This window comes from Homarus americanus, unplaced genomic scaffold (genome assembly GCF_018991925.1).
Source record: "Homarus americanus isolate GMGI-L3 unplaced genomic scaffold, GMGI_Hamer_2.0 scaffold51476, whole genome shotgun sequence".
Taxonomy (NCBI): domain Eukaryota; kingdom Metazoa; phylum Arthropoda; class Malacostraca; order Decapoda; family Nephropidae; genus Homarus; species Homarus americanus.
The window spans coordinates 3885921-3912540 of record NW_024736148.1 but is presented as its reverse complement, the minus strand read 5'-3'; the positions used below and the strand labels follow the sequence as shown (position 1 = coordinate 3912540).

The 26620-nt window shown below is 36.5% G+C and overlaps 2 protein-coding genes across 3 annotated transcripts in view; one reads left to right on the top strand and one right to left on the bottom strand.

Moving 5' to 3' along the window:
- Positions 1-453: 453 nt before the first annotated feature.
- Positions 454-17511, bottom strand: LOC121872061. Its single transcript, XM_042374738.1, has 8 exons — positions 17310-17511; positions 12258-12392; positions 8511-8605; positions 7999-8170; positions 5669-5819; positions 5145-5266; positions 2411-2770; positions 454-1076 (listed from the first exon to the last, which is right to left on the bottom strand). Exons 1-8 carry the CDS (start codon positions 17439-17441, stop codon positions 987-989), a joined length of 1257 nt encoding a protein of 418 aa, XP_042230672.1. The 5' UTR covers positions 17442-17511; the 3' UTR covers positions 454-986.
- Positions 17512-18284: 773 nt separating this feature from the next.
- LOC121872060 (probable 60S ribosomal protein L37-A) overlaps positions 18285-26620 on the top strand; it is a 10705-nt gene continuing 2369 nt past the window's right edge. Inside the window, exons 1-2 of one of the 2 annotated variants that reach the window (XM_042374736.1) lie at positions 18285-18307; positions 21719-21854. In XM_042374736.1, the coding sequence (XP_042230670.1) occupies positions 18305-18307; positions 21719-21854 (139 nt within the window). In that variant the 5' untranslated portion in view covers positions 18285-18304. Of the gene's footprint in view, positions 18408-21718; positions 21855-26620 lie in introns of both variants that reach the window. The other variant, XM_042374737.1, reaches the window with a different exon arrangement.

Genomic DNA, 26620 nt, shown 5'->3' with positions numbered 1-26620 from the left:
ATATGGTTGTTTTAAGTAATGTTATTTAATGTTAATAAATGGAACAATGGAAGTAGCTAACCATTAATGGTAAAGAAAAAAGTGAGATCGCGTATGTAAGTGCGCACATGTGAAAACATATCGTCATTTCTCTACATAAGAATATGAAAGCAGCACTTATTTACTGTTCATATAAATTTTAATTAACGTTTCTGAAATTAAAAAAAAATTCTACCCACCAGTGGTGGTAAAGTTGAAAACATAAGGTCAGCCAATGTTGTTGTGTGTTTTTACTCGGATGACAAAGTTGCCAAGCCATCAGGTTAACTCTAGCTAAAGCTGTAGAACATAAGAACTTTTCTGTGTTGTTTTTAGTTTTTATTTAACATTATCTGTGTTTTTTCATTGGTTTATTAGGATGTTGCTTTATTACAGGTAGTAATTCGCCAAAAAAGTAGGGTAAATAAGGCCAAATTTAGCCAAACATCGAAAATACCAGACTCAAATTAATTTTCTCCATGTGCAAACTAAAATCGTTCCCGACCACAGGAGTTTCCAGACCACAGAATGCCGGACTAGAGAGGTACAACCTGTATTAACAAATTATTTGAATATTTTAAGTAGTAGCCCTTTAGAGAGACACTGTAATGTACTCTATATTTGTTAAAGCAGTTGGATTAAATGTAGAAAAAAAATTAATGGATATAAAAAAATTACAGTTTTGTAAAAAAAAAAATTAAAACGAACCAATGCCACAAACCTTCCACTACAGAAAAAGAAAGATAAACTTATCTGTTGTGTACACTTCCATGACATAACAGTTGTCAGTAGCTGCCAACATAATGAAGGTAGTTTCCTGTACTATATTTTCCAGTGACACAAACACTGATACAGGTAGTCAGCTTTTCTGAATCACTTGGTTTATTATCATAACCAAAACATAAGGTTCTTTGTAACAAAATGAATTTACTGGCAACTACTGCCTCGTCACACCAACCTTACGATTTTCAACCAGTCTTTAGCTTAAGTGTGCGGTGAAGGAGCCAATTAAGACCGCGGTGAACGCCTACAAGGGTCTTCACTTCTACATCACATATCTGAAATGATACTGTTATTAGTTTAGGCATATTAGGGATTTCTTCTGCATCAAAAAAATTTAAATTTAACACATTGGAACTAATTTACACCATACACAGTACTGTACAGTAAGTAAGAAATTGGAAAGAGACTTGAAAAAAAAGATGGATGTGAGAAATTGAGTATGGGATAGTGTCTAGCTTTGTGTAAGAATAGAATGCCATGAATAAGACGATACCTCGCCCAACTTGATATTAAAAAAAAAATAATAGTTACTTTTATATATATTTAACTGACTCAGATGTGTGCATGGCCAAAGAGCATAATGTTAAATGGTTCTTGTTAATAGATGTGATACTAGGATTACAGTAGACCCTCAATATAAAAAAGTGATTCAATAAAGTATATACTGTACTACTCCCATTTTGTTACTGTGCAGTAAAATTTTATTATTCAACATTGTAAGCCCAGAGCTCAGCTGTGAAAAAATAAATAAAATCAAATGAAAATATATGAAAAATATCAGAATACTTAAACATTGAGGTTCACTTTGAATAAAGCTTTTTGATTAAAGAAAAAGAAAAGCCATATGCATGGAACCCATAATAATAAATACCATTGCTTGGGCAAGAAGTCACTTCTCACCCTGTTCCCTTTGTCTATGCACATAACTGGAAATCAAATTTTAATTGGTTAAATTGAGCCACAACCATAAAATCCTTAGAGTGGTCTCCTAGGAGATGCATATCATTCTGAGTGGAAGTAACAGGTAAGCTGATCTCAATTTGTTCCATTTTTCACTAAAGGGACAGGGTTGTGACGGCAAAGCCAACTTGGTTATTTATGAAATAGCTCCAGTCAACATTCAGGGGATCCCAAGAACCTTAAGTGTTCAACCAGTAGATCTGTCTGACTTTACCTGAGTCACCTGTGCCAGACATAGGGTTATATTATACACCCTTGTAGACAGATGACAACTCTAACTAACTCCCACCTTGACCCAGAGCCATTTTCCAATCCCCTGCTGATAATTACGTACTGTACAGTAATTAATGTTCCTTTGTAAAACTTTATCGCAATTTGAAGTACCTACCCACACACACCATGCACTTCTAATACATTACATTCCATGCTTTCCCTGAGTCAATTATCATCATCTACTTTCTACAGAATGGACAATTTAGAATTTTCCTTAAATTAATCATTCATCCTGTCAATGTTAGCTATTGTTAACAGAAAGATTTCTTCTCCCTCATCATTACTCTGTGAATCTTCATCAACATAAAAATACAGTATAACAAAGGTCACTATATTATTCGAGAAACAGACAACAACATCTGAGAGTGATACTCACAGCCCATGGCAGATCCAGCGTCCCAAGAACACTATGTAACATGGTAGGGCGGTGACGTGCTGGATGACCACTGTGATAGGCCTGGGATTTATTACACGTATTTGCAAAATCATCACCGTCAAAGTCAGAGTCGTTAGATATGGGCTGAGGGTCATCCATGTGTGCTAGGAGGACAAGGATGGGTGGTGATAGTTCTGAAGGGATCGTCCTCATCATTGCTTCTAGCTCCAGCACATCAATTGTGTGAGAATTTGTGCAGCAGACATTTTGTTTTTTGTTATACAAGCTCTTGTTACTGCTATTGTCACAGTGACATGTGGCATCCATGTAACATATTAAACCATCAACGCGTGGGATTACCTGAAAAAACATTAGCGTAAGACAAGAGTACCAGAGCAATAATTAATAATATTTGTGAAATATACAAACAAAAACTACTTAATATTTAAGTGAGGTGAACAGGTCAAATGGACAAATAGGGCAGTTGAATGTATGTTGGCTTCCTAAAAACTAACTCCCACTTTTGATAGGCCACTTTTTTATCTTTTTACAATGACAATTAGTATAATCCAACAAGTGAAGTTACACATCTTCCAAGTTCATCCAGTCATTAAGTGCTACTTTTTATTGAGTCGGATATCTTTCTGTACACCTGGATGGATTTATATGCTTGGAATATGGACATCTTTCTATACATCCCTTTATAGTAATTACTCATAAATAATGAGGTTGATATATTTCTTTTGACAAGTGATCACAATTCTTTTATTTCTAAGTAACTCATTTTCAATCTCTGAAGGAAAGTGCCTTGGTCTAATGCAGCTAAAACCTTTTTCTGCATTCTAGCAAGCAGGAATTACAAACCTGCCTTGCCAACTCCTTCCACCCTGTGAGTTGGTATAAGGGAAGTATATCCAATAAAATTTTCTTCAACATGCCTGATAGCATCTGGAGCTGTGTCCATCCTCTAGTCTCTGCTGCATTTTATGGGCTGGTGCCCTGTTTGTGGTGGTGAGAAGCAGAAATATCCTATTCTGGTTTTACCTAATAGTTGCCATTAAGTAATCACGGCTAACCCATGCAAGCATGGAAAATAGTAAAAAAATGATGATGATAGTCCAGCAAAATGTAGCAATTACCATACAAATGTCCAGCTGTCAATCCATCCTCAAAATTTCTGTATACTGTACAGTACATCTAGAACTTAGTATATTACAATGAGGAAGCTAATGAGTCCTAATTTTAGAACTGTACAAATATAACTTATTAACAGAAAGGAAATAATGATTAACTCATATTTTATCCTCTTCACCATTGATTGGCTCGTTAGCCACTTGGGCAAGAGGTCATGTCTCTGTTACACATTGTTGGCAAGTACTGGGTAAGCACTGGCTCCTGAATGTATCTAAACCTGCTCCAATGTTGGTCAAGTCTAGTCTTGAAGGCGCTCGCACTCGGTGCCATCGCGACACTCTCTGGCAGACTGTTCCATGAGTCACGACTCACTCCGAAAAAGTTTGCCCTCACAGTTTTCTGGACTTGCAGCTTCTTCAACCTTGAGCTGTGACCACTTGTGGGGCGAGCGTCCGCCAGCTCCAGGCATGGACACACAACGGAGTAGTGCCGTTTGAGATGTTTATACACCTCAAATAGGTCCCCCCCTTGTCCATCTGTAGTACTGTATAAACTAGACAACTACAGGCTCTCTAATCTCTCTGGGTAGCTGAGGTGCCGAAGTGCAGGCACCAATTCTCAACGACAGTCCCTAGCATATCTCGGGGACTATGCGGGGAAGCACCTCACTCCTGAAGATCATTACGAGGGATGGACCGTCTAGATATCTGAACAACCTTCTTATCAGGCCTAATAATTTTGTTGCTTGATTCATCTTCTCACAAATGGTCCGAGAACTTCGGTTCATTGTCAACATACATATCCAGGTCCTTTTCACATTCAGTCTCAAGTAATGCAGTTTCCTCACCCCGTTGGGACATATGAGACACCTCCTTACCATTGGTACATCCCAAGTGCATCCTCTTAGACTTCGTGATATTGAATTTTAGCAGCCATTTCTTTGACCATTCTTGAAGCTCACAGAGACCTTTCTGCAGCTCTTCACAGTCTGCTTGGTTCTTAATTTCCCTAAATAACTTGGCACCATCCGCAAACATTTGTCTGGTGGAGTGTATAGCTTCTGGCATGTCATTTATGAAGGAAACAAACAACAGCAGGCAAAATACACTGCCCTATGGTACCCCGCTTGTCACGGGTACACATGACGATTTCGTGCCATTCATCACCACACACTTCTTGTGATCATACAGAAAGTCTGATCCACACTAGGACACTTCCCTGAATCCAGTACCCTCCCAGTTTAATTTTCAGCCTTTCATGGGATACACTGTCGAAAGCCTTGGCAAAATCTAGGTATACATTGTTGATGCTACCACCCTGTTCCAGGTTATATCTGAGAGGTAGAGTGCTCGATAGCAAATAAAAGGGGCATTAGTACTACAAAAGTCACGAGGGCAGCAAGCTGAAGACATTCAAAACAAAATAGGGATAAAAAATATTATTGAGGCTGCTGAAAATACATCAGGATTTGGTTTAGAGAATGAGTTTAAGGACTTAACTTTCTAGCAAAGAATTTCGTGTCTGGCTCACCAACAAAACCTGTTTTGATACGGCAATAAGAACTAATGGTTTGGTGAAACATTCCAAGTTTGTAAACTACCTCAGCAACATCAGGATGAAATGTTGTACCATTGGGTCCATCCACCAAGAGTCGAGGCCGAGCTCGTCGAACTGTCAAGAGGTTCATCAAATGGTGTCCATACCTCACTGTAACACCACCCCCTGTAAATGATGAACAATTGATAAACACCATCTTTTTTTTGTAATCTCAAGTTCTCAGCATTTTTTCAATACCTTTCTCTTCAATTTTTTTTAGATTTGCTTCTCTCACATTAGTCACAACTGTTACAATAGCCTGTATTGTACAGTATAAAAAAATTCTCTTATAAATATATTTAGACTTGAAAATATCAGATACACGTATCTATATAATAAATGACCCTTAAGCATAAAATCATATATATATTTGGTTTCTTAATACTATACAGTTCATTTCACTAAATTCTCCCTACACTTTATCTTAAACACAGAACTTTTAATACAGTACATAAGAAATTTATATATCAACTTTGTCTACATATACAGTACAACAAGAAAATAACCAGTGAGTTATGCTGTACTTACCAACCCCCCCTGGCTTGCCTTTAACCAGTCCAACAGTTTCAAAGGTGGAGTCCTTAGATGCTATGAAACTGAGAGCCAATTTCTTGGACACTTTTGTTTCAGGCATACCAAAAAGCAGAAAGGTTGGCGCACCTTCACCCTTAGAAAATGGCTGAAAGTATATGAAATAACAAGCTACAATGTTTTACATGAAGTATGCAAGTATATTCATTTATTTATTATTTTTATTCGACCTTTTGCATGGGGTGGATCAAGGGATACAGAAACCTCAAAGGGGTGAAAATGACAGGGAAAAGTAATGCAAGAAAAGTGCAAAGAGACGGTATTGGGGTGAAGACAACAAGTATAACCTGCTGATATCTCTTCCAGTACACCTGCATCAAACAAAACCAGCAATTAATACATTACACTTATGTTTCTGGTCACTCCAAACAAACAATATATTAACATGTATATCAAATTCACTACCCCCCATCCCCCGATTTATGTTTAGCAGCAGTGTTGTACGCGTCAAAAAAAAAAAGTGGCGCCGCCAGTGTCAGCGGCCGAGAAGTTGATGCCGTTAGCGTCAGCGTAAACGATTTCATAAATTTATGCCGTTAGCGTCAACGAGTTTTCAGTGACGTACAAATGCAGCCCCGAAACGCATCTTCTCCTGTGTATGGGAGTAACATATGCAAAATAAAAAAATATTCATTCATTTTTAATCATTTACTATGATTTATATTTTATTTTAATTATTCATTTGTTCCCCCGCAAGAATATTAGCATCTCAATATGCTTGTCGCTCATTCTGCTGCGCTTGGGCCTCAAGACGTCCTTGCCCATGGAGAAAATGCACTCCACAGCAGCACTAGAGGGGATGGGGGTGTTGTATTTGATGAACAGCTCCCTCTTTTTTTTTTATCCTCTTCACCACTGATCGGCTCTTTAGCCGCTTGGGCAATCGGTCATGTCTCTGATTACTTTTCCTTTTCTTTTATCCTCTTTACCAAAAGATTGGCTCGTTAGCCGCTTGGGCGATCGGTCACGTCTTTGTTACACACTGTTAGCAAGTACTGGGCATGCACCGGCTCCTGAATGTACCTGAACCCGCTCCAGTGTTGGTCAAGTCTTGTCTTGAAAGAGCTCACACTCGGTGCCGTCACAAAACTTTCTGGTAGATTGTTCCAAGAGTTCACAACTCTCACTCTGAAAAAGTTTGCCTTCACAGTTTTCTGGAGTTGCGGCTTCTTCAATCTTGAGCTGTGACATGGCCTTGTTGGGGAAGGTGTCCTTGTCGAAAGTTTTTTTTATGGTTTCTCCCCCAATTAACGCTTGAAAAGGTCAGTCTTTTTCATTCCTGCGGGGTGTCTCGTACAAGGCCTGGAACAATTCATCCTCCACATCATGGTCTTTGCCGTCTTCCTCACTGCTGCTCTCAGTCTCGTGCATGGACTTTTCCAACCAACCTGGACAGCTGGTTGGTGGCCTTTTTCCTGACTTGAAAATTCAAATCTGTAGAAAGCTGCGCAGGTGCACGGGCGTGACAATTTTTCCTGGTCGTCTTTATAACAAGATAATTGAAAATCGAACTTGGAAAAAAAAAAATTATTAGTTGAACAAATTAACGCTTGACGCTCCGCTCTGGTGAAAATTTGACTGCGTCTCCTATAGCGTCACCTGCCCAAAAAATTTATGGCGTCAGCGTTAACAAAGAGTTGCCGTCGTCCATTGACGGCGTTAAATTAACGGCGTCAACGTACAACACTGCTTAGCAGGTAGCAACGTTGCCACACAAAGTTATGTCTGGTGTGTAGTTTGAATTATTTTAGTGCTCATTGCAGCAAAAATAACATTTGTGTATATCTAATAGGTATGACAGAGAATATGGTTCCCTAATTTGGTAACATTTTATTAAAACAACATAAATAGAACCAATATAAATTGGTGACTTGCTGTATATATCTGCACAATATTAAGTAATCCATCTGCACTGTTTGTCCAAGAAGCATTTTATGAATACAGTACAGTACTGTAGTGACTAGTCTCACCACCGAGTTTAAGTTTGTTTGCACCACTGTAAGTAGAACTGTATTCCATTGTTACTGTTCTGGTACTTTTGCTAGGACATCATTCCTGGAGACTCCCCAAACCATTCTTATAATATTCCTAACATGAAGGTACCAGGTATAACTGTTTATGGCAGGGAGGGAATTATGTAATACAGTATCTACTAATATCTTAAAAAAATATTAAATTCCAAACATCTGTGGTTCTGATCATTTCTGGTAAGAGAGATCCTACCACACACACACACACACTTAGGTATCAAACTTAATACAACTTACATCAGACAGAGAATTTTGTGGACTCCCACTACTAAATATACTAAGCATATTTTCGAACAACTCTGATAAACCCATCGAGGCAGTAGGTGTGGCCATCTTGGAGAGAAGGTTACCAAAATCTAGGTCCTCGTGGTTTTCATCATTACAGGAATCTGGATTTAGTATTTCATAACTGAAAGAAAATTATATTTGTGAAATGTTAACATCTTGTTAATGAAGCAGTCAAGAATAATAAATATCTATTTTCTTTTATAAAGCTGTAAAGTACTGTAATTGTATTTATGAATGTACAGTTATACACACATTATATATACTGTACTGTATATAAATTTTACAGTACTATATAATCTTACCCATTTCTACACCATATGTTAAATGACTTCGAATAAAGACCCAATGTTGGGAGATAACATTAGTACAGTACAGTACTGTACTGTATGTACAACTTAAGGCTACAATTTCATGGACTTTTGTTTTCACACTACATGAACACATAAATCTGGTCAACTTACAGAAGCTTGTTATTGACGAGCAGTGGGTCTCGTACCAGCATGCCAGCCATAGGATTGGGTTCAAAGTTAGGTCCAAATAAACCCAAATTTATCACCTAGGAAAGAAAGCCTTTAGTAGTAAGTAACTATATGATAATTTCCTCATCAGCTTGTTACACTATAAACCCTAAACCTTTGAATTATACAGTAAACACCTACTTCAGAGACAGAAAATGGCTATGATTAAATCCTATCTAGCAATATTTTACTCCTCCATCACTTTAGTGGATCAAGGGCTACAGAAACCAAAGAGAATGGGGGAACTAGCAGAAGAGAATGGGTAAGACAACTAAAGAAAGTGAAATAAAGGTCAACCACTTGAACACATGGCCTTGCCACGGCCAGGGACAAAGAATATTTTCAGGCTGGTCTCAACACGAGTGCCACCCCTGGAGCACAGGTTATCTGAGGTTGAGTAATGAATCTCTCATCTCTCTGGCTTATTTAGATTTATAGTTGAAGCAGTTCTATAAATAAAATACGTTTTTTTCTCTCACACTCTTACAGGCATACACCATCACAGCAGCCTCACACCACTCATGATTCATTCACCAGTATAGAATTAACAAGTTTGATCATTTATAATATTGTCCTTTCACTCACACTTACAAAATCCTTGGTAACTGACCACCTCGTATTAGTACTGTATGTTATAAGAATCAGTCTGGTGGTTACAAATCCTTCTAAGAGTAACTTTATTAAAATATTAGGATTCTGATATCCATTTTCTACCATCATAGGTTGTTATCCTTGTACTTCCCACAAGGAAGTAAAGTAACACTCACTCCACAGTAACTCCACAGTAACATGAAGAAATGTACAGTGACAACAAGCTGCTAGTAATACACAAGCCATAAGCACTTTCTCCAATCCTTCCAATAGTTTACCCTAACATTACAAACTGTTTATATAAACAATATTGTCTCACTGTAAAATTCATTGTAAGAAGACAAGTACACTTGATTCAAAAAAGTATATTTACAGAGGGGTCCGATAAATTTCAAAATAAACACTGTGACTCTTGTTGTCAAAATCCTTTGTCCATTGTGTCATATTGTATCACAAAATTTTAAAGATAATTTTGGGAGCAAGTGTATATAGTTATAGGAACATATATGTCAGGGGAATGTGATAATTAAGGTGACAAGTTTTTTTAAAGTAGCAATTATGATTATATATATATATATATATATATATATATATATATATATATATATATATATATCCCACAATGGCAAATGGATAAGATAAATCTTAAATAAATCTGCAGAGAAAATGGAAAGATGTCTTGAATAAAGCAGCTAGGTACTCGTTGTTTCCATTTTCGTGTGATTTTATATATATATATATATATATATATATATATATATATATATATATATATATATATATATATATATATATATATATATATATATATATATATATATATATAGCACGTGGATAAGATAAATCTTGATAAAATCACCACGGAAAATGGAGATATCTTGAATAAAAGCCGAAAGCTAAGAGTACTCCGTTGTTTCCATTTTCATTATTTTATCAATATATATATATATATATATATATATATATATATATATATATATATATATATATATATATATATATATATATATATATATATATATATATATATATATATATATATATATATACATACTGTACATACATACATGCATATATACATACACACACACACAGTCAACCCTCACTTTACGCGGTCCCACATTCCGCGTTTCCACGTTTACGTGGTGCCCTGCCAGAACCCAGGATGCTCACATTCCGCGGTGGGTGTACCCCTTTACACGGGTGAAGTATAATTTTTTTATTTAGCTCATAAAATTCATACAAATTATCCGGCCAGAATATAATTTACATTGCTGGAATTCTTACAATTTGATGATCATTTTGAATATACACATCATAGATTTTGCATTAGACATACAAATTTTAGATATAATGTTTACTCTTGAGTAAATATGTTATCTTTTGTGCAAAATATATGATATTTATATTCAAAATATTCCTGGTCTTACAAGGAATCCAGCAATGTCAATTATATTGTCCTAACTTTAGTCTGATTTATTATTTATTACTAAAAAGGTAAACAGTCTGGTATTCCCACACATTTATCTAGTAGGGACGTTGGGGGGAGGTGGGGGGAGGGAGGGAGGGACCAGTGACCGACCATCTGTTACCATGTGAAGAATATTTTTTTTTTATTAACTGAAGATTTTTATTTTAGCTCATAAAATTCATACAAATTATCCGGCCAGAATATAATTTACATTGCTGGAATTCTTACAATTTGATGATCATTTTGAATATAAACATCATGGATTTTGCATTAGACATACAAATTTTAGATATAATGTTTACTCTTGAGTAAATATGTTATCTTTTGTGCAAAATATATGACATTTATATTCAAAATATTCCTGGTCTTACAAGGAATCCAGCAATGTCAATTATATTATCCTAACTTTAATCTGAGGTATTATTTAATACAAAATGTTAAAATTTATTTTTTTCACCCACTCTTTCTCTTGAAGGGAGGGGGGTGGGGGGGAGGGTTGGGACTGACCGCGCGGTTGGAAGAGGGGGGGAGGCAAGGTGGGGTACTTTGATTGACAGATAGTGTCTTGAAGAATATTTTTTTTTATTATTAACTGAAGATATTTGTTTTAGCTCATAAAATTCATACAAATTACCCGGCCAGAATATAATATACATTGCTGGAATTCTTACAATTTGATGATCATTTTGAATATAAACATCATAGATTTTGCATTAGACATACAAATTTTAGATGTAATGTTTAATCTGAGTAAATATGTTATGTTTTGTGAAAAATATATGACATTTATATTCAAAATATTCCTGGTCTTACAAAGAATCCAGCAATGTCAATTATATTATCCTAACTTTAGTTTGAGGTATTATTTATTACTATACCTGGTTTTCCCCCCAAAATTTCTCAGAGGGAAGAGCCAGCAGTGTAGTGTGAAAAGAGGGGGAGGGAGTCGTGTCCATTATTTGAATGGACATTAACTTGGCGACTGTATTTCTCTATTTCTCTTAAGTATTAATTGTGTGCATGTACCATCATAAAATTAAGATGTTATTTTTACTACAACATAGTTATGTGTCGTCAAAAAGTGGAGTTTGGGGACCGGCCTGGACTCCATTTCAATTAATCCCATATGTTATGTTATTCACTTTACGCGTTTCTCGCTTTCCGCGGTACCCTCCGGGTTACATTAACCGCGTAAAGTGAGGGTTAACTGTATATATATATATAATTGGAAGGATTTGAGTGCTGTGCTTTTGTCTTTGGTTTAATACAACAGTGAACACCAATGCTGCTGTAGGTCTATATTTACAGTACAAAATTATACAGTACACTGAAGTATTTTTGTTTTTCACAGAATTATAGCATGAATTACTTTATGGACAGACCCCTAGAAAAAAAGCACTGAGCACTTTGAAGTCTTAAACATGCTTCATCCCTTGATTAATGTGTACTGTACTGTATTTAGTAGTCTACAGTATAATTGCCTTAACATCACTGCACTAATACTTAAACTTATATTCCTGTTTTCAAATGGTTTATTCATAGAACATCCATAACTTCAACTGTGCTTTTCTAAATACTGTATTATATTATTAAAACAACAGTATCTTTGACAGTTAATTCTAGCTTACCTTGGCTCTGAGCCACAGTTTGTGTCTCCACATGAGTTGATCTCTTGTTATCTGCCAGCCTGCTCGACAAGTAAGTGCCATGGCCCGGGTATCTCGCAGGCTCAGGTGAGAGATCACTTCCAAGCATATTGGGGACTGTTGACATCAAATGGATTTAGTAATGGTTGATGGTTCTACCCAAAATGGGTTAGCCAAGTTAATTGATCCCTGGCTAACACAACCTGGGGTGGTTTGAATACCATGAAGCCCACCAATGTGGGAATGGTATTGCAAGAGCTGCCTGGGTTCAGGGCATATGCCAGATGGATAAATCAGAGAGTAGAGGAAGGTTTAGCAATAAAGACAGAAGTGTAAAATATTCTCGAAACATGAAATTAAGTTTAAATGACTCTAATGCTTTGTTTAAATTGGTTCTAAGAAACAGTACAGTATCAAGATGACCCACCACAAAGGGGAGCGAGATGAACTTTCTTGACACTAGGTTACCATAAGTAAGGGTTGGCCTGTTGGTTTGCATGTACAGTAATGTACTGTATTCCTTGATTTACAAAAGAGATCTGTTCCTGAAAAACTAGTAGTAAATTGATTTTCATATACCAAAAACTTTACATCCAGACTCCCATTTTAAAAGCCAAAATACATTCATAAAAAAATCCTTAAAAAAAAAAAAAAACATTTTTAAGGAAAAGATGGTGTGTATAATAATGATTAAAAGCCAATAAGAAACACTTTTAAATCTAAAATAATTTTCTAGTCCAGTATTACAGTACATATTCATTTTTCATATACTGTATTATATGAGAGTAAATGAGAAATTGGACAGTCAAGCAACTGGCTTAGAACATGGTGGAGACACGTCTACAGTTAGCTGGAATCCCTCAAACCTGGAACTGCTAAAAAATTTATTCCAGTACATCATAAACAATATATGTGTACAGTAATTTGTTCACTTGTATTGCAGCCATGATCACTCACTAAATTAGACCCACGAGGTAGACAGGGGATGTAAGTGACTGGTCTCTCAAGCATATCAGATAATTTCTTTTGAGCACCATTGTACTTTCCAGACATTGTTGCTGCACTATCATAGGTTTGAAACCTAATGGTATGTGTGTCAATTTTACTTTCTGAAACAGCTTTTCATAGTTCACTAATTCACCTTCATATTTCTTTATTTCTTTCTTTATCTTACATCTGGCATAATCAAAACCATTCAAAACACGATCCACTGTGTTACTGCTTGCTCTTGCTACCAGTGTGTGTGTGTGTGTGTATGTAATAATAAGAATAATAATTAATGGTTTATTGAAAAATTTCTGCAGCCCAAAGGCTGAAAATATACATTAGACAGAAATGACTTATTACATACAAAGACATGGGGTGGGTGGGTTGTTCAACAAAAGCTTTCATTACTAAAATGAGAAGAAACATGAATTGGACATACAAATTATTATAGTTTGCAGTTGATGGTCCGGGCTGGTCTCTTGCCATACTGTGTGAGGTCACGTAGGCCACGTGGTGTAGTGACTCGTCCTTAGGTGTTGATATGAAGGACCTCACGGGGTCATAGAGGCACCGGGTGGTGTGGTCTTCACGTGGTGCAGTATCTCAATCGTAGGTGTTAATATGAAGGACCTCACGTGGTCATGGAGACACCGGGCGGTGTGGTGTCACAGTACCTCACTCTCTCTGCTGGGTGGTGTTGCGTTATCCCATAGTCAGGTGTAAAGCCGACCCACTGTTGTTCCCAGGGATTAACACCGCCTAGTTCCCAGGGGTGCTTATCTCTCTGGTGGGTCACGGCTCTCACTGGTACTATCTAGTGCTGTATTCACTGGCTTAAACACTGTTCAACACTGATCCCACTTTTTTCCGAAACGAAATTGTCACTTTTGATTATGTTGATATCCCGGTGGTGAAGATGGGTCAGGGAGAGGGACTTGGGGAATGGGGCCGAACATGGCCAAGGGAGTCTCGACCCTCCGGTGGTTAAGGATGTAGTGTGTGTGTGTGTGTCCTTTCTTGACCATCTCCCTGAATTTTTTAGATCATTGTGACCAACTTCTGGCAACTTTACCAACTCGAGACCAATCATGGGGGGTGCCCCCCCCCCCCAAGTCAGGCCATCCCGGCAAATACTGTACACTGTACAAAGGTTTTTTCTAGTAGTAGATAGTTTCACATTGTTTATAAATACTGTACGGTATAATTATTATCAACTTCCACACAAGATACAATATATTGGTACCGGGGGTATATCTTTTATGATAATTTATATTTACTTTACAGTACAGTTCATCTGACTGTGTGATAATATTCATGGAAAAAAGATCCCTGATGGAAATAAGCTTTAACAGTTTCCCTGGCCTTTATTTGCTTGAAACACCTCCATTAACATCACTTGTATACCTGCATCATCTATGTCGCTACAGTACATGCTGAACCAGTGTGAACTTGTATGATGGTTTTACTGAATAAATATCCATTTATAAGTTATAAAATTTATTTCTTACAGCCTTGTCTTTCATTGTTCCCAAAACGGTGAAGTAAATTAATACAGTACAGTAAACCTTTGTTATTCGCAGGGGTTTGGTTCCAAGGAATGGCATGAATAGGCAAAACTGCGAATAGCAACTTATACTACCTTAGTGCACTGCTGTATACCAACCAGCTGCGACAGCACTCATACCCTCTTTTAACTTGTCTAATAATAAAGCTTTCTTTGTCAGGGTCATCACTGACTTCTGCCTTTTACATTTCACTCCACTAGCACTGACACTAGGCAGTCTTTTAGGGGCCATTTCACAGAGAAACACTAAAATTTTAAGAATACAACACGAGATGCTGCATGGGGTGACTTCTTGTGCTGTGGGAAAAGACTCACAAGCTAGCCACCATCTGCTTACCACGAATCGTTGAAATTGCGAATCGCAAACTCGCGAATGGCAAGGGTCTACTGTACTGTAGTACTCTTTTGGCCTATGTACTAACACCGAGTTGTGATGTTGATGCAGCTCATGACAACAAAATATTACATAACCAGTGGTGAAATAATATGACAGAACATAATTAGAGCCAATAAGACAGAACATACCATAATTAGAGCCAATAAGACAGAACATAATTAGAGCCAGGTATTTAGGATTTAATCCATTAATTCCTGATAACCTACAAGAAATATTTCCTCTAAGAGGCCATGTATCTTATCAGTGACACAATATCAATATCCAAGGTCAACTGCAAGTAACTACATCTTATATGATACATACTGTACATATATTTTAGCAAAATAATCATACATGTTTATACCCTGTACTAGATCAGCAGGTACCAGTACAGCTATCTAAACAATAGTAAATAGTTAATGGTAGTTCAATCAACCAAAAACAGTCCAAGAAAGCCATTAAAAGGTAATTTTATTGAGAGTTTTGACAATATTTAAACAGGGAACATTACAGAAGATACCTGAAATATCTAACATTTCAATGTTGTTATAAGCCAGACATGACTCTGGTTATCCAGATTGTCACCCCCCCTCCCCTCCCCTCGTGTCATACAAACAAACAATAGGTACTGGTATTTACCGGTCCGACTAATTACCCAAATGTAGCCGCAATGAAGTCAAATAATGGTCCTACATGAATAAATCGGACTGCCAATCACTTCTCGACTAGTATTTGGTGTCACTAAGTCACAAAAAATTGGAAAACTTACTTTAATCTGAGTTAATAGATCGCGTGCATGTACCGAGGGAGCGAGTAATTACCCAAATATAGCCGCAATGAAGTCAAATAATGGTCCTACATGAATAAATCGGGCTGTGAATCACTTCTCGATTATTATTTGGTGTCATAGTCACAAAAATTGGTAAACTTAATTTAATCTGAGTTGTGTTAGGTTAGGTACAGGCACTCGATCTATTAACTCAGATTAAATTAAATTTACCAATTTTTTGTGACTTCGTGACACCAAATACTCGTCGAGAAGTGGTTGGCAGTCTGATTTATTCATGTAGGACCATTATTTGACTTCATTTGGGTACATTTGGGTAATTAGTCGGACCCGTATTTACTGGTACAGTGATGGCGTATGATCTTCTGCCTATTCAAAGGCATCACACTCAATACAAATGTGCCACATAAGAGAAACAAAATGGTTTTGCTTCTACTAACAATTACTGTGCAGGTACAGAACACGTTTTACTTCTCATGTATCATGTTTTGACTGTGATCTCATTTTGCAAAGACTAGTCAAACTACCAGTGGTTCTGTTGTTTATTTACTGGGTGACTACAAATGATCTTAAGGATTTTAAACATTTATTATGAACAAACTAACATACTGTATCTACATTGAAGGGCAAGATATACAGTACAGTACTTCATTTGGTGAAGAGGATAAAAGTAACAGACGTGACCGATCGCCCAAGCGCTAACAAGCCGATCAGTGGTGAAGAGGATAAAAGTAAAAGTAAACTAATTAAGATTTTGGTTAATATTTAGAAGTTGCCAGCACCTAATTGACTTTTGAAAGTAGTTTTTTTACAGAGTAAATCATCGTGTTAGATACAAATATAACCTCCATTGCTGTCAGAAACACCAGTGAACAGCTAGGAGTCAGTACATCGCTTCCGCTCAGAGTGTAAAGAATAAAACTAGCTTAACAACTGAAGAAAATTGTTGTGCAAGTACTGTGGAATTGTTGTGATTAATATGAAGTGAAAAGACTAGGGAATTGTATACAACTAGTGTGCTGACGAAATATTCCAGTGTGGAGTCAAGATGTGAAGATGTTACCCTGTTAACAGTGTTGTGAATAATTAGTGATCATTCCAGCAGACTACAGTGCTCAAGTGTGTTTCTGTGACCTGGTGGAAATCTACCTGCCTGTTGTCTGTACTGTACACTGATACCAATCGTCGGGACTGGCTGGGTAATTCGACAACACTTATGAGATATCTAACGTTTTTGTACATATGACCCTAGTCGCTGGTAACCTGTGAAAGGGAGGAGAGGCTCTTAACAATACATTCCTGTCATAAATATTAACTCACTGGTAGGTCGAAAAAACTGAATGAGTTTTCTTCTCTAGGTTTCTTCTCTATCTGTGTATAGTAGTCGTCCTCAGATATAATGTCTACACTGGAAGCTCTCTTGTACACGACGACGGACCTCATCCTTGGCATACACACACAGAATATTGTTAATGGTTGAGGCGTTGTGACGTTATTACACCACTACAACCCTCTCCTGAACACCGAAAACACAGTGAAGTGACTAATAAACTTTAATGAGATGTAGTGAATAAATAATATCGTTTTTTTTGTTTAAATTGTACACTTCTTACTCGTGGACATTATTCAGAGTTTTATATTAAAGTTTAGTATTTCAGCTATAAACATAAAGATAGAAAAGCTAATTAGTTGTAACATAATAATCTGGAATTAATTTTGTGCTGAATATTGCTTCTATTCCAGTTTATGGAACGAAAATATTGAACTTTTATATGAAATGTCAAATTATGTGCACAATTATAAGTTTATCCTTAAATTATGAGCAGTGGTTTTAATTGAAGACTTATTGTTTTAGATTAGTTGGTTTTATTAGTTTTCGTGTTTCAGGTCCCCATACGTCAGGGAGGCCACGTTTACAACGCTCATATTTTTGTTATCTTCTTTATTTTATTATTTGTAGCTGTCAAGTTAATTAATTTTTTTGCTAATGTATATGAAACAGGTACTTAATACGGATTTTATTATAAAATAAACGATATTAAAGGCATAGTGAATGTAAGCATTTGTCATTGAAAATTGTAAAAATGCCTTCGTGTTGAATGAAGAAACGAAATATCTATGAGAAATATAATACAATGTAAATCCACTTTTGAACTTTAATATCACAAGAGGCCTTGAAGTAATATAAGTTGAATTGAACAGCTGATGAAATCAATAAATATGTTGATGAATTTGAAGGGTGAGGTTTTCCCGCTGGGTGTTGGTGACGTCACAGCCGAGCCTTGTGGGTCTAGTCCTTCTCGTCCCGCCACGACATGGTGAGTGTTGTGCCGCCCTCACCCTGAGTAAATTGTGTGTTAAAAGCCTCACCTTGGACTTAGTTCTGAGGATTTACGTCAACACACAACAGAATTTATGGTATACAATTGATAGAAGTTGAGATATAGTAGTTTTAGTTTGAAGTAAAACCAAGATCTAGAGTGTAAAGTGACGAACGTGGTGTTGTTATGGGTCACATGGCCAACCGTGTGTACCGTGCAGGCTGCCCTGGGCACAACTCTAGTCTTTTCAGTGTTATTTAGGTTTTGATAGTTGAGCCAGGTATCTCAGGATGTGAATCTCCTCTTGGGTTATCGGTTCATGTGAAAAAAAATATTGGATTAGTACAGGGTAATACTATTTCTGTTGGTCGCCAACACCGGAGGTGTGTATGAGGAAGCTTGTACCTTAGGAGGTGAAGAAGACTGTTGCTTTGTTTCTTGATTTGAGTTAAGGATGTTCCCTCCGGGGAGGGGACCACACCACTGCTTTATATATATATATATATATATATATATATATATATATATATATATATATATATATATATATATATATATATATATATATTAGATAATTTTCATGTGAAGGAGCTGACCTTAGCATCTTGGAATCAATAATGCGTTGTTCTATGGAGTTTTCACAATATTTTTGTTTAAAATACATAGAAATCACATATGACTGGAGAGCAAGGAAATTATACCTATGAAAATACTGCAGTCTTAGTCTTTAACACAGGTAAAATCACAAATTCCATAGTTTACACAATTGGCAAGTCTGGGAACTTCCTGAATTATCAGACATTGCTACATGGTGTTCCTTTATAAAATCGATTTAATTAAGCTACTTAAACTTAAGCTTCATCTAAACATGATTTCGACTAGGCAGGTTGGGTTTATTTTATAAATAATGGGGAATTTTTGACTGGTCTGCGGCCGAATTTTCATAGAAAATGAATTTAAATTGTAGTGCATATTTTGCCGTGATCAGCTAAGTTCCTACTAACACTTTTTTTTACCGTAAGTGCTCCGATTGGTTAATTGTCCAATACAGGTAAACAACTCGAGAACAGTGTGACTTGACTGGTGGTACTTGTCATTTATTGTGCCGTGAGTCGATAGTTTGTAGCTATAAATGGGGTGTGCCCATTTCGTCACCCCATTTTTTATCAATTTCGTCACCTTTTCAAGGGCAATACATTCCAGAAAATAATTACATAATTAATGCATCAATATATACACGAAAATTAAATTTGTCAAAATATCTGTTGCTTGGGATAGAAAATAATCAAAACACCTAGTTTACAAAATTTTATTGCGAAATCTTGCCTCGGCATAACAATACGTTAGATCATGCAAAAATCTCGCTAAGTTCCATTTAAGGTTGAGCTATTCTTAATTAACATATTAGTAATGGTTGAGTCATACTTAAGAACATTAATGTTTAATAACTTTCTATTAACACTTCCGTTGCAAATGGATAATAACAAGATGGTAAATTCACGTAGGAAATTAATGTAAATATGCAGTCTCCGGGTGTCGTCTGTTTGCTTACAACATAAAAACGTAAGAATGGAGGAAACTGCAGTGGGCCTATTGGCCCATACTGGGCAGTCCCATTTACACCCAACCCCAATTGCTCATATATCCATCCAACCTATGTTTGAAGCTATCCAGCGTATTCGAGTTAATGATGATATTTGGTAACTTGTTCCACTCGTCCACTACTCTATTTCAAAACCAATGTTTACATATTTCGCGCCTAAATCTAAATTTGTCTAATTTAAAATAATTGTTGCGAGTTCGCTCCATGGGTTAAGTTTGATTTAGTTTTGATCTTGTGTAGGGGTGTGTTTGTATGTGTATTTAAGCATTTATGCGAGTTGTATGCGCATATGTATGTGAGTTGTACGTGTGTATGTATGTGTGTGTTAAAACTTCCGGCCGGAACACCAGCAGTGACTCCAACACACCCGGAAGTTCTCATGGTCCTCCAACTTTCGTGATAAAGATACACAGTGTCTGAATACTATTACCAGCTTTATAAGTTAGCTCTAAAGTTACGTACTGGGATGTGTTTTACTCATCCAAAAATCGAAGCATAATAGAAACTTCACAGCAACACGACTGAAATACACACACACACACACACACACACACACACACACACACACACACACACACACACACACACACACACACACACAAAACACTCCACATACTGGCAACTTCACATAAAAAGTATCACATTCATACATCATACTGTATAATATATGTTGTGTACTGTATATATAAACAGTAGTTTGTAATGAACAGAATTAAACGAAGTCAATTTTCATGCTAGTTAAAAAGATTCACTGTAGTCATGTGGCCTTATGTCAATATGGGCTCTGTGTCGTTTGGCCGTAGAGGTGATTATTGGCTACCAGAGATCTGATTGGACAGCTGCAGGGTTCATTACAGTTTTCATTGGTTCATTCGACACGCTCTAATTATGTGGTATTAGTGTATTGTTTCTAACACCGTTGTTATTACAATTACTGCCACAAGTATCACTTCTAGATCATTACTACTACTACTTTTGCTACCACTCTTGGTAATACCATTAGTACTACCAGCATTACTACTTGCAAGACTACTGATATCAATATCATCATTTCTTCTGTTACTATCAACACAACTACGTGCTTCACTAGAACCACCACAACTATTACAACTACCACTGTCATAATTATAACCACCACTACCATCAGCGCTGTTATCACCAACGATACCACACTACCATCAAGGGACCATATCTAGTCCACCTGCAAAAATCTGATAATCAATATAGTTATTACCATGACAACACACACAAACACACACACGTTAATCGAATCACAACCGTCTTGAAGCCAAACAGATTACTGGTGATGCTGCTTCCGTCCCAGATTGTGGAGGGTGGGATACAGACAAAATCCCCACCCCTACCGGACAAAAACCCCGCATAGTAAAAAATAAAACAGAATGTTTAAATTTTTCAATAATTGTCTTAAAATCCACTTTGATATTAGATCTTACCATAACTGTCCTCACTTTTTGAGACCTCGGGGGACCCGTTACCCCACAATCTCTGGTCTCTCGGGTCTGTTTAATGACGTGTGGTACCATGAGGCGAACTGTATAAAAACCTTGTTCACTTTTGCACTACCGGTAATTCAGTTTTCCTTAAGCAGTCTTTGAATACAGTCGGTAGCTAGGTAGCTTGTTTCTATTCTTCATACAAATTTCATTTAACGTTAGGTCAGGTACGAGTGTACTCTCACGTCCACCCTCTCCTTAACATTAACCATCATACCTCTACCATTTGTTATAACTACCCCTGTACTTGTCATTATCATCTTATCCAAATTTTATCTTTCATGTTCACAGACGAAGGGTACCTCATCCTTCGGAAAGCGGCACAACAAGACACACACGTTGTGTCGCCGTTGTGGCCGTTCGTCATACCACATCCAAAAGAAAAAGTGTGCCCAATGTGGGTACCCAAGGAAGAAGACCAGGCGTTGTAAGTATAATTCTTGAGGATCCTTTTGGAGTAGTACTGTAGAGTAACAATTTGACTTCTAAAGATGTCATTTGGGGACATACATATGTCATAGTTTCTACATTCGGGAATGTATGATTTTGAACATAAATTGGGGGATAGTTTTGGAGGTTAATGGTAACTGGGGTAACCTTACTAAGACTGCAAGACTCCTCTGTTAATCAGGTTATTGCCATTGAATTGTATCCTGCTGCCACATATAGCACACTACTGGGTTAGTTCTAATACAAGGATATTTCAGCTTTATATTGAAATATTGTATGTGGACAGTGTGTATATATTGTACAGTACTGGTATCTGTATAGGGAATCCTGCTGTGAAATGTGATAAGTTATGGTTAAAGGATTTCCATCATCAGAGATGGGAAATCATTACAGTACAGGTAGTGTAGGTATACATAGACTTACAGGTACTGTATTCAGCATTGTACTGTTCACTCGGTTAAAAAAGTATCTTTCAGGAGTAGTTTGATGAATTTTTACCTGAACAATCCTGTTGTCTTTCTAGGGTTGGCAAGTGTGATTGTGAGAGATTTCCTACCTATTATGGGAGGCCTAATTTAGCTATTTTATTTGAAAAAAATTTCATTGCGGTATGAGTAGTGATAACAGTAGGCCTCATGGGCTTTTATCAAAAACCTTCGTTTGTGGTGTCATTTTGTTTCGCACATGAACTGTAAAGATAGTTTTTAAAATTTTTTTTACTGAGTGTACTGTACATAGGCAGAGCAAAATATGTACAAACTGTTAAATAGCAAGTCAGTTTGATCAGGATAGCCAACAAAACCATCACATGCTTATTTCCAGTATGGTCCTTTGTTTAGGCTGGGGAGCTTAACAGTAACAATAAATCCACACAAAATTGTGAATTTGTGGTTATTTATTGCACAACATTGCACTTGACTATTCAAGACTAGTTGATCACTGTAGCAATGCTACTTTGGTGGTTAATATAATACTTTAATACAAAAAAATCACTTCTCTTTTTGTAGTTTCATTTGCTTTTTAATCTGAATTCTTTGATTCTAGTCAGGGTGTCTACTGGTCTGGAAAACCTGGAAAGGGCAGGGAATTTTATAAATAAACCTGGAATTTTATATGAATTCAATTCAACTTCAAAATAGTTATTTTGACAGCAATCTTACCATAATTTAATGATGTACTATGTAATAGGTAAATAGTTAAACCTTAGAACAAATTCCAGTAAATAATCCACACCAATAACTGAATTGTTTGTGTATGTTTGTGGTCAAATAACCAAATATTACAGGTTATACCTACTAATTCTGCAATGAGTATTGTCAGGGATGAGTTGTTCTTATTATTTAAGAGACTATTTAAGTGGATTATACCACATATTTATCACGAGTCATATAGGTGGATCAGGATTTTTTTTCCCCGGATTTCCGACTTTCTTGGAACATCCAGTTCGACCCATTTGAATTACACAAATCCGGGGAGAAAAATATGGTGGGGTCAAGGTCTTTGCCAATGTTTATCACTAGGCCTAATGATCATCCTGATCATAGCTGGTTAAATAAAATTATCAGTCCAGTAGCCAGTGGCAAAAAAATTGATGGGCAAATGACCTACACATTGAGACGGCAAATGACCTACAATATTGAGACCCGACAGAGAATTAGGGGTCATAAATTTTTTGATTAATATCGTATACAGATTATATCATCTTTAAATTTCCCAATAGTATTGTATGTATATATATATTGAAAACCTCTAGTTCTGTTATTCTTTCGTAATAAATACCGAATTAATGTTCCTGGAATTTTTTTAATTTGCACCTGGAAAAGCCAGGTAATTTTTTGTCTTGCCAGTAGACACCCTGCTAGTACAGTATGGGGTTTAGTATGGCTTGGCATTTATTTTCAGGCCTTTGTGGCCATAAAGGAGAAAGTATTTTGTGCTTCACTATAAACCAGTACAGTGATTGTACACATGGTACAGTACAGCATTGTAAAATTGTGTTCAATTCCCCAATTGTATATATGTTTGATGAAACCACTTTCACAACTAAAATTGTTATGTTTCACTTCTAAAGACTTATCTGGTAGCAGTGGTTGTTGCCTAGTAATGGTATCATTGGCTAGGTGTGTTGCTTTTAAGCTGATGGTATCCTATTGGTTATCACCTGAGACTGGCATCTTTCTGTAATAGGCAGAGTTCTTATACATTAATGTTAAAGATGCAGTACTGTAATTCTATTGGATGGTGGTGAGAGTTTCCATGGTTAACCCCCAATGCTACATGATGCAGAATATATTAGCATAACACAGTAAAAAAAAAGTCAGGATTGGATTGCTGGAAGTAGCAGTTTGCATGATCAACAGGAGAGCTTGGCATTTAGTGCTTTTTGTGTGTAGGTATGGAAAAATGATGGGAAGGTACAAAACAAAAATTAAATATATACAATATAGTAATAGCATGCCTTTGTGCATATTATAACTAACTATAGCTCATTTTTTTCCCAGCTGAAAAAAGATGCCTCGCCCCCTCAAAATTTACAGCCGATTGGATGTGTCAAACCTGTCCGATTTTGTCCTGAAGTACTGTAATGATATATTTCTAAATTAATTTATTCATAATCGTTGGGATGACCGTTTCTGGCAAAAGATATTTAGCTAAATTATATAAAGATACTTACATTCATTATTTCAAACATAAGCACGTAGGAAGTTTATCAGAAGTATTATACATGAATTAACTGTTAAACTCTGGTAGCAAATTTACGCTTTCGGAGGATGCATTTAATATATACTTATTTTTGCCCACAATAAGGCATACTAAGACAAATTACGGATCAGTAATACAACATTATGCAAAAACAACATTTTTAAAGATCAGAATCGCATTGAAATATTACACGAACGTCAGCAGAAGCGGGAAAAATATGACTGCGAACAACTTCATATTTTTCCCGCCTCTGCTAACGGTTGTGTAATATTTCAATGTGATTCTGATCTTTAAAAATGTTGTTTTTGCATAATGTAGTACAGTGACCCCTCGGTTAACGAACTCAATCCGTTCCAGAAGGTCGTTCGTTAACCGAAAAGTTCGTTAACCGAAACCATTGTTTCAATGGGTTTTTGGGTAATTGGTTCCAGCTCACCGAAAATTTCCTAAATTCAAAAAAAATGGTAGAAAAGTTCACTTACTTTGAGGTGTGTATGTAGAAGGCTCCTGGATGATGATGATGGGAATTACAATGGGGGTGGAAGAGAAGGCATTGGGGTGGAAGAGAAGTCACCCCATGGCACCATTTCACCCATAAAATTTTAGTTCTCTTGGTGAATTTCAAGATTATTTTCTTTAAATCAACACTGTACTGCATTATATATTGTCAATATGTAAAATATATTTCAAAATGACCAATAATTTGCTTGGAAACACAGAAAAAAAGCGTTTAGTTGAAGAGAGTCTCAAGCAAGATGTTACCTCCAGTGAAAACAGAGAGACTAACGCCTGTTTGCTGTGTTAAGAGGCTGGATGCTGCGCTTTAAACTAGTCACTTTACCTTCAATTATATTCAATAATTGTTAAAATGACTAAAAATTTAATATTAAACTTTTAAAATTATTGAATAGTATAAACTTCTTGATATTTACTAAAATAGTTAGGAATTTAAGCCCTAGAACCGATTAATGTATTGGCGGACTGATACTAAAGCTGGTTGCCCGGCCAGTGCAAGCGAAAACATGTTGAGGTCGGTTCGTAAGAAATTCGTTAACCGAATTGAAGATCCTTATGGAAGGCAGTTCGTTAACCGAGGCGTTTGTTAAACGAGGGGTCACTGTATTACTGATCCGTAATTTGTCTTAGTATGCCTTATTGTGGGCAAAAATAAGTACCGTATACTGTACCTGTATATTAAATGCATTCTCCGAAAGCGTAAATTTGCTACCGGAGTTTAACAGTTAATTCATGTATAATACTTCTGATAAACTTCCTACGTGCTTGTGTTTGAAATAATGAATGTATGTATCTTTATATAATTTAGCTAAATATCTTTTGTCAGAAACGGTCATCCCAACGATTATGAATAAACTCGTTTAGAAAGACATCATTGCTTCAGGACAAAATCGGACAGGTTTGCTGTAACTCTTGGGGAGGGGACGGGGCATGTTTTTCAGCTGAGAAAAAACACACTATAGTACAGTTCAAGGATAAGTGAAGGAGAGACTGAACCTGAATATTGAGTAATACTAGCCAGCGGGAGCTTATAAGTCACGAAATAATTATAACACATTAAAGAGTGTGGTTAGAATGTTGAGTAGAGGTGTAATAATTTAATAAGTAAATGTTCCAGTGTGTGGATGCCACTGGTCGTGGCTGAGGATGCAGTGTACAGTACTGTACTGAACTTTAAAAGAATGTGGAATGACACTTGTAAGAAGAGGAAACTGGAAGTTCAGCGAAGATGGTGTTGCTTCTGGGAGTAGAAGGTTGAAGTGTAGATTAACCACTTGTGTATGGGGTCCCTTCTGAGCTGAATGAAAGCATAAGGCGTTAACCAAATAAAATATTAAAATGGCATCACCATAGTGAAGGGTAAAGAGTTAGATGGTAAGAAGTTTGAGAGTTTCAAATGTCATGGAGAACTAATGAAGGGAATAGCTAATGCTTGAGCCTTTAAGAAACTGGAATATTAGATGTGTAGTTTGGTTCTACACTCTGATGAATTTGAGTGAAATGTGGGCTTTCACCTTATTCACA

Coding starts and splice junctions, on each gene's coding strand:
- LOC121872061 (XM_042374738.1), bottom strand. CDS start 17,441: ATGCCAAGGATGAGGTCCGTCGTCGTGTACAAGAGAGCTTCCAGTGTA. Junction 8,606..12,257: donor AACTGTGGCTCAGAGCCAAG/GTAAGCTAGAAT, acceptor TTTCTTTCCTAG/GTGATAAATTTGGGTTTATT. Junction 2,771..5,144: donor TTCATCCTGATGTTGCTGAG/GTAGTTTACAAA, acceptor ATGTTTTTTCAG/GTAATCCCACGCGTTGATGG.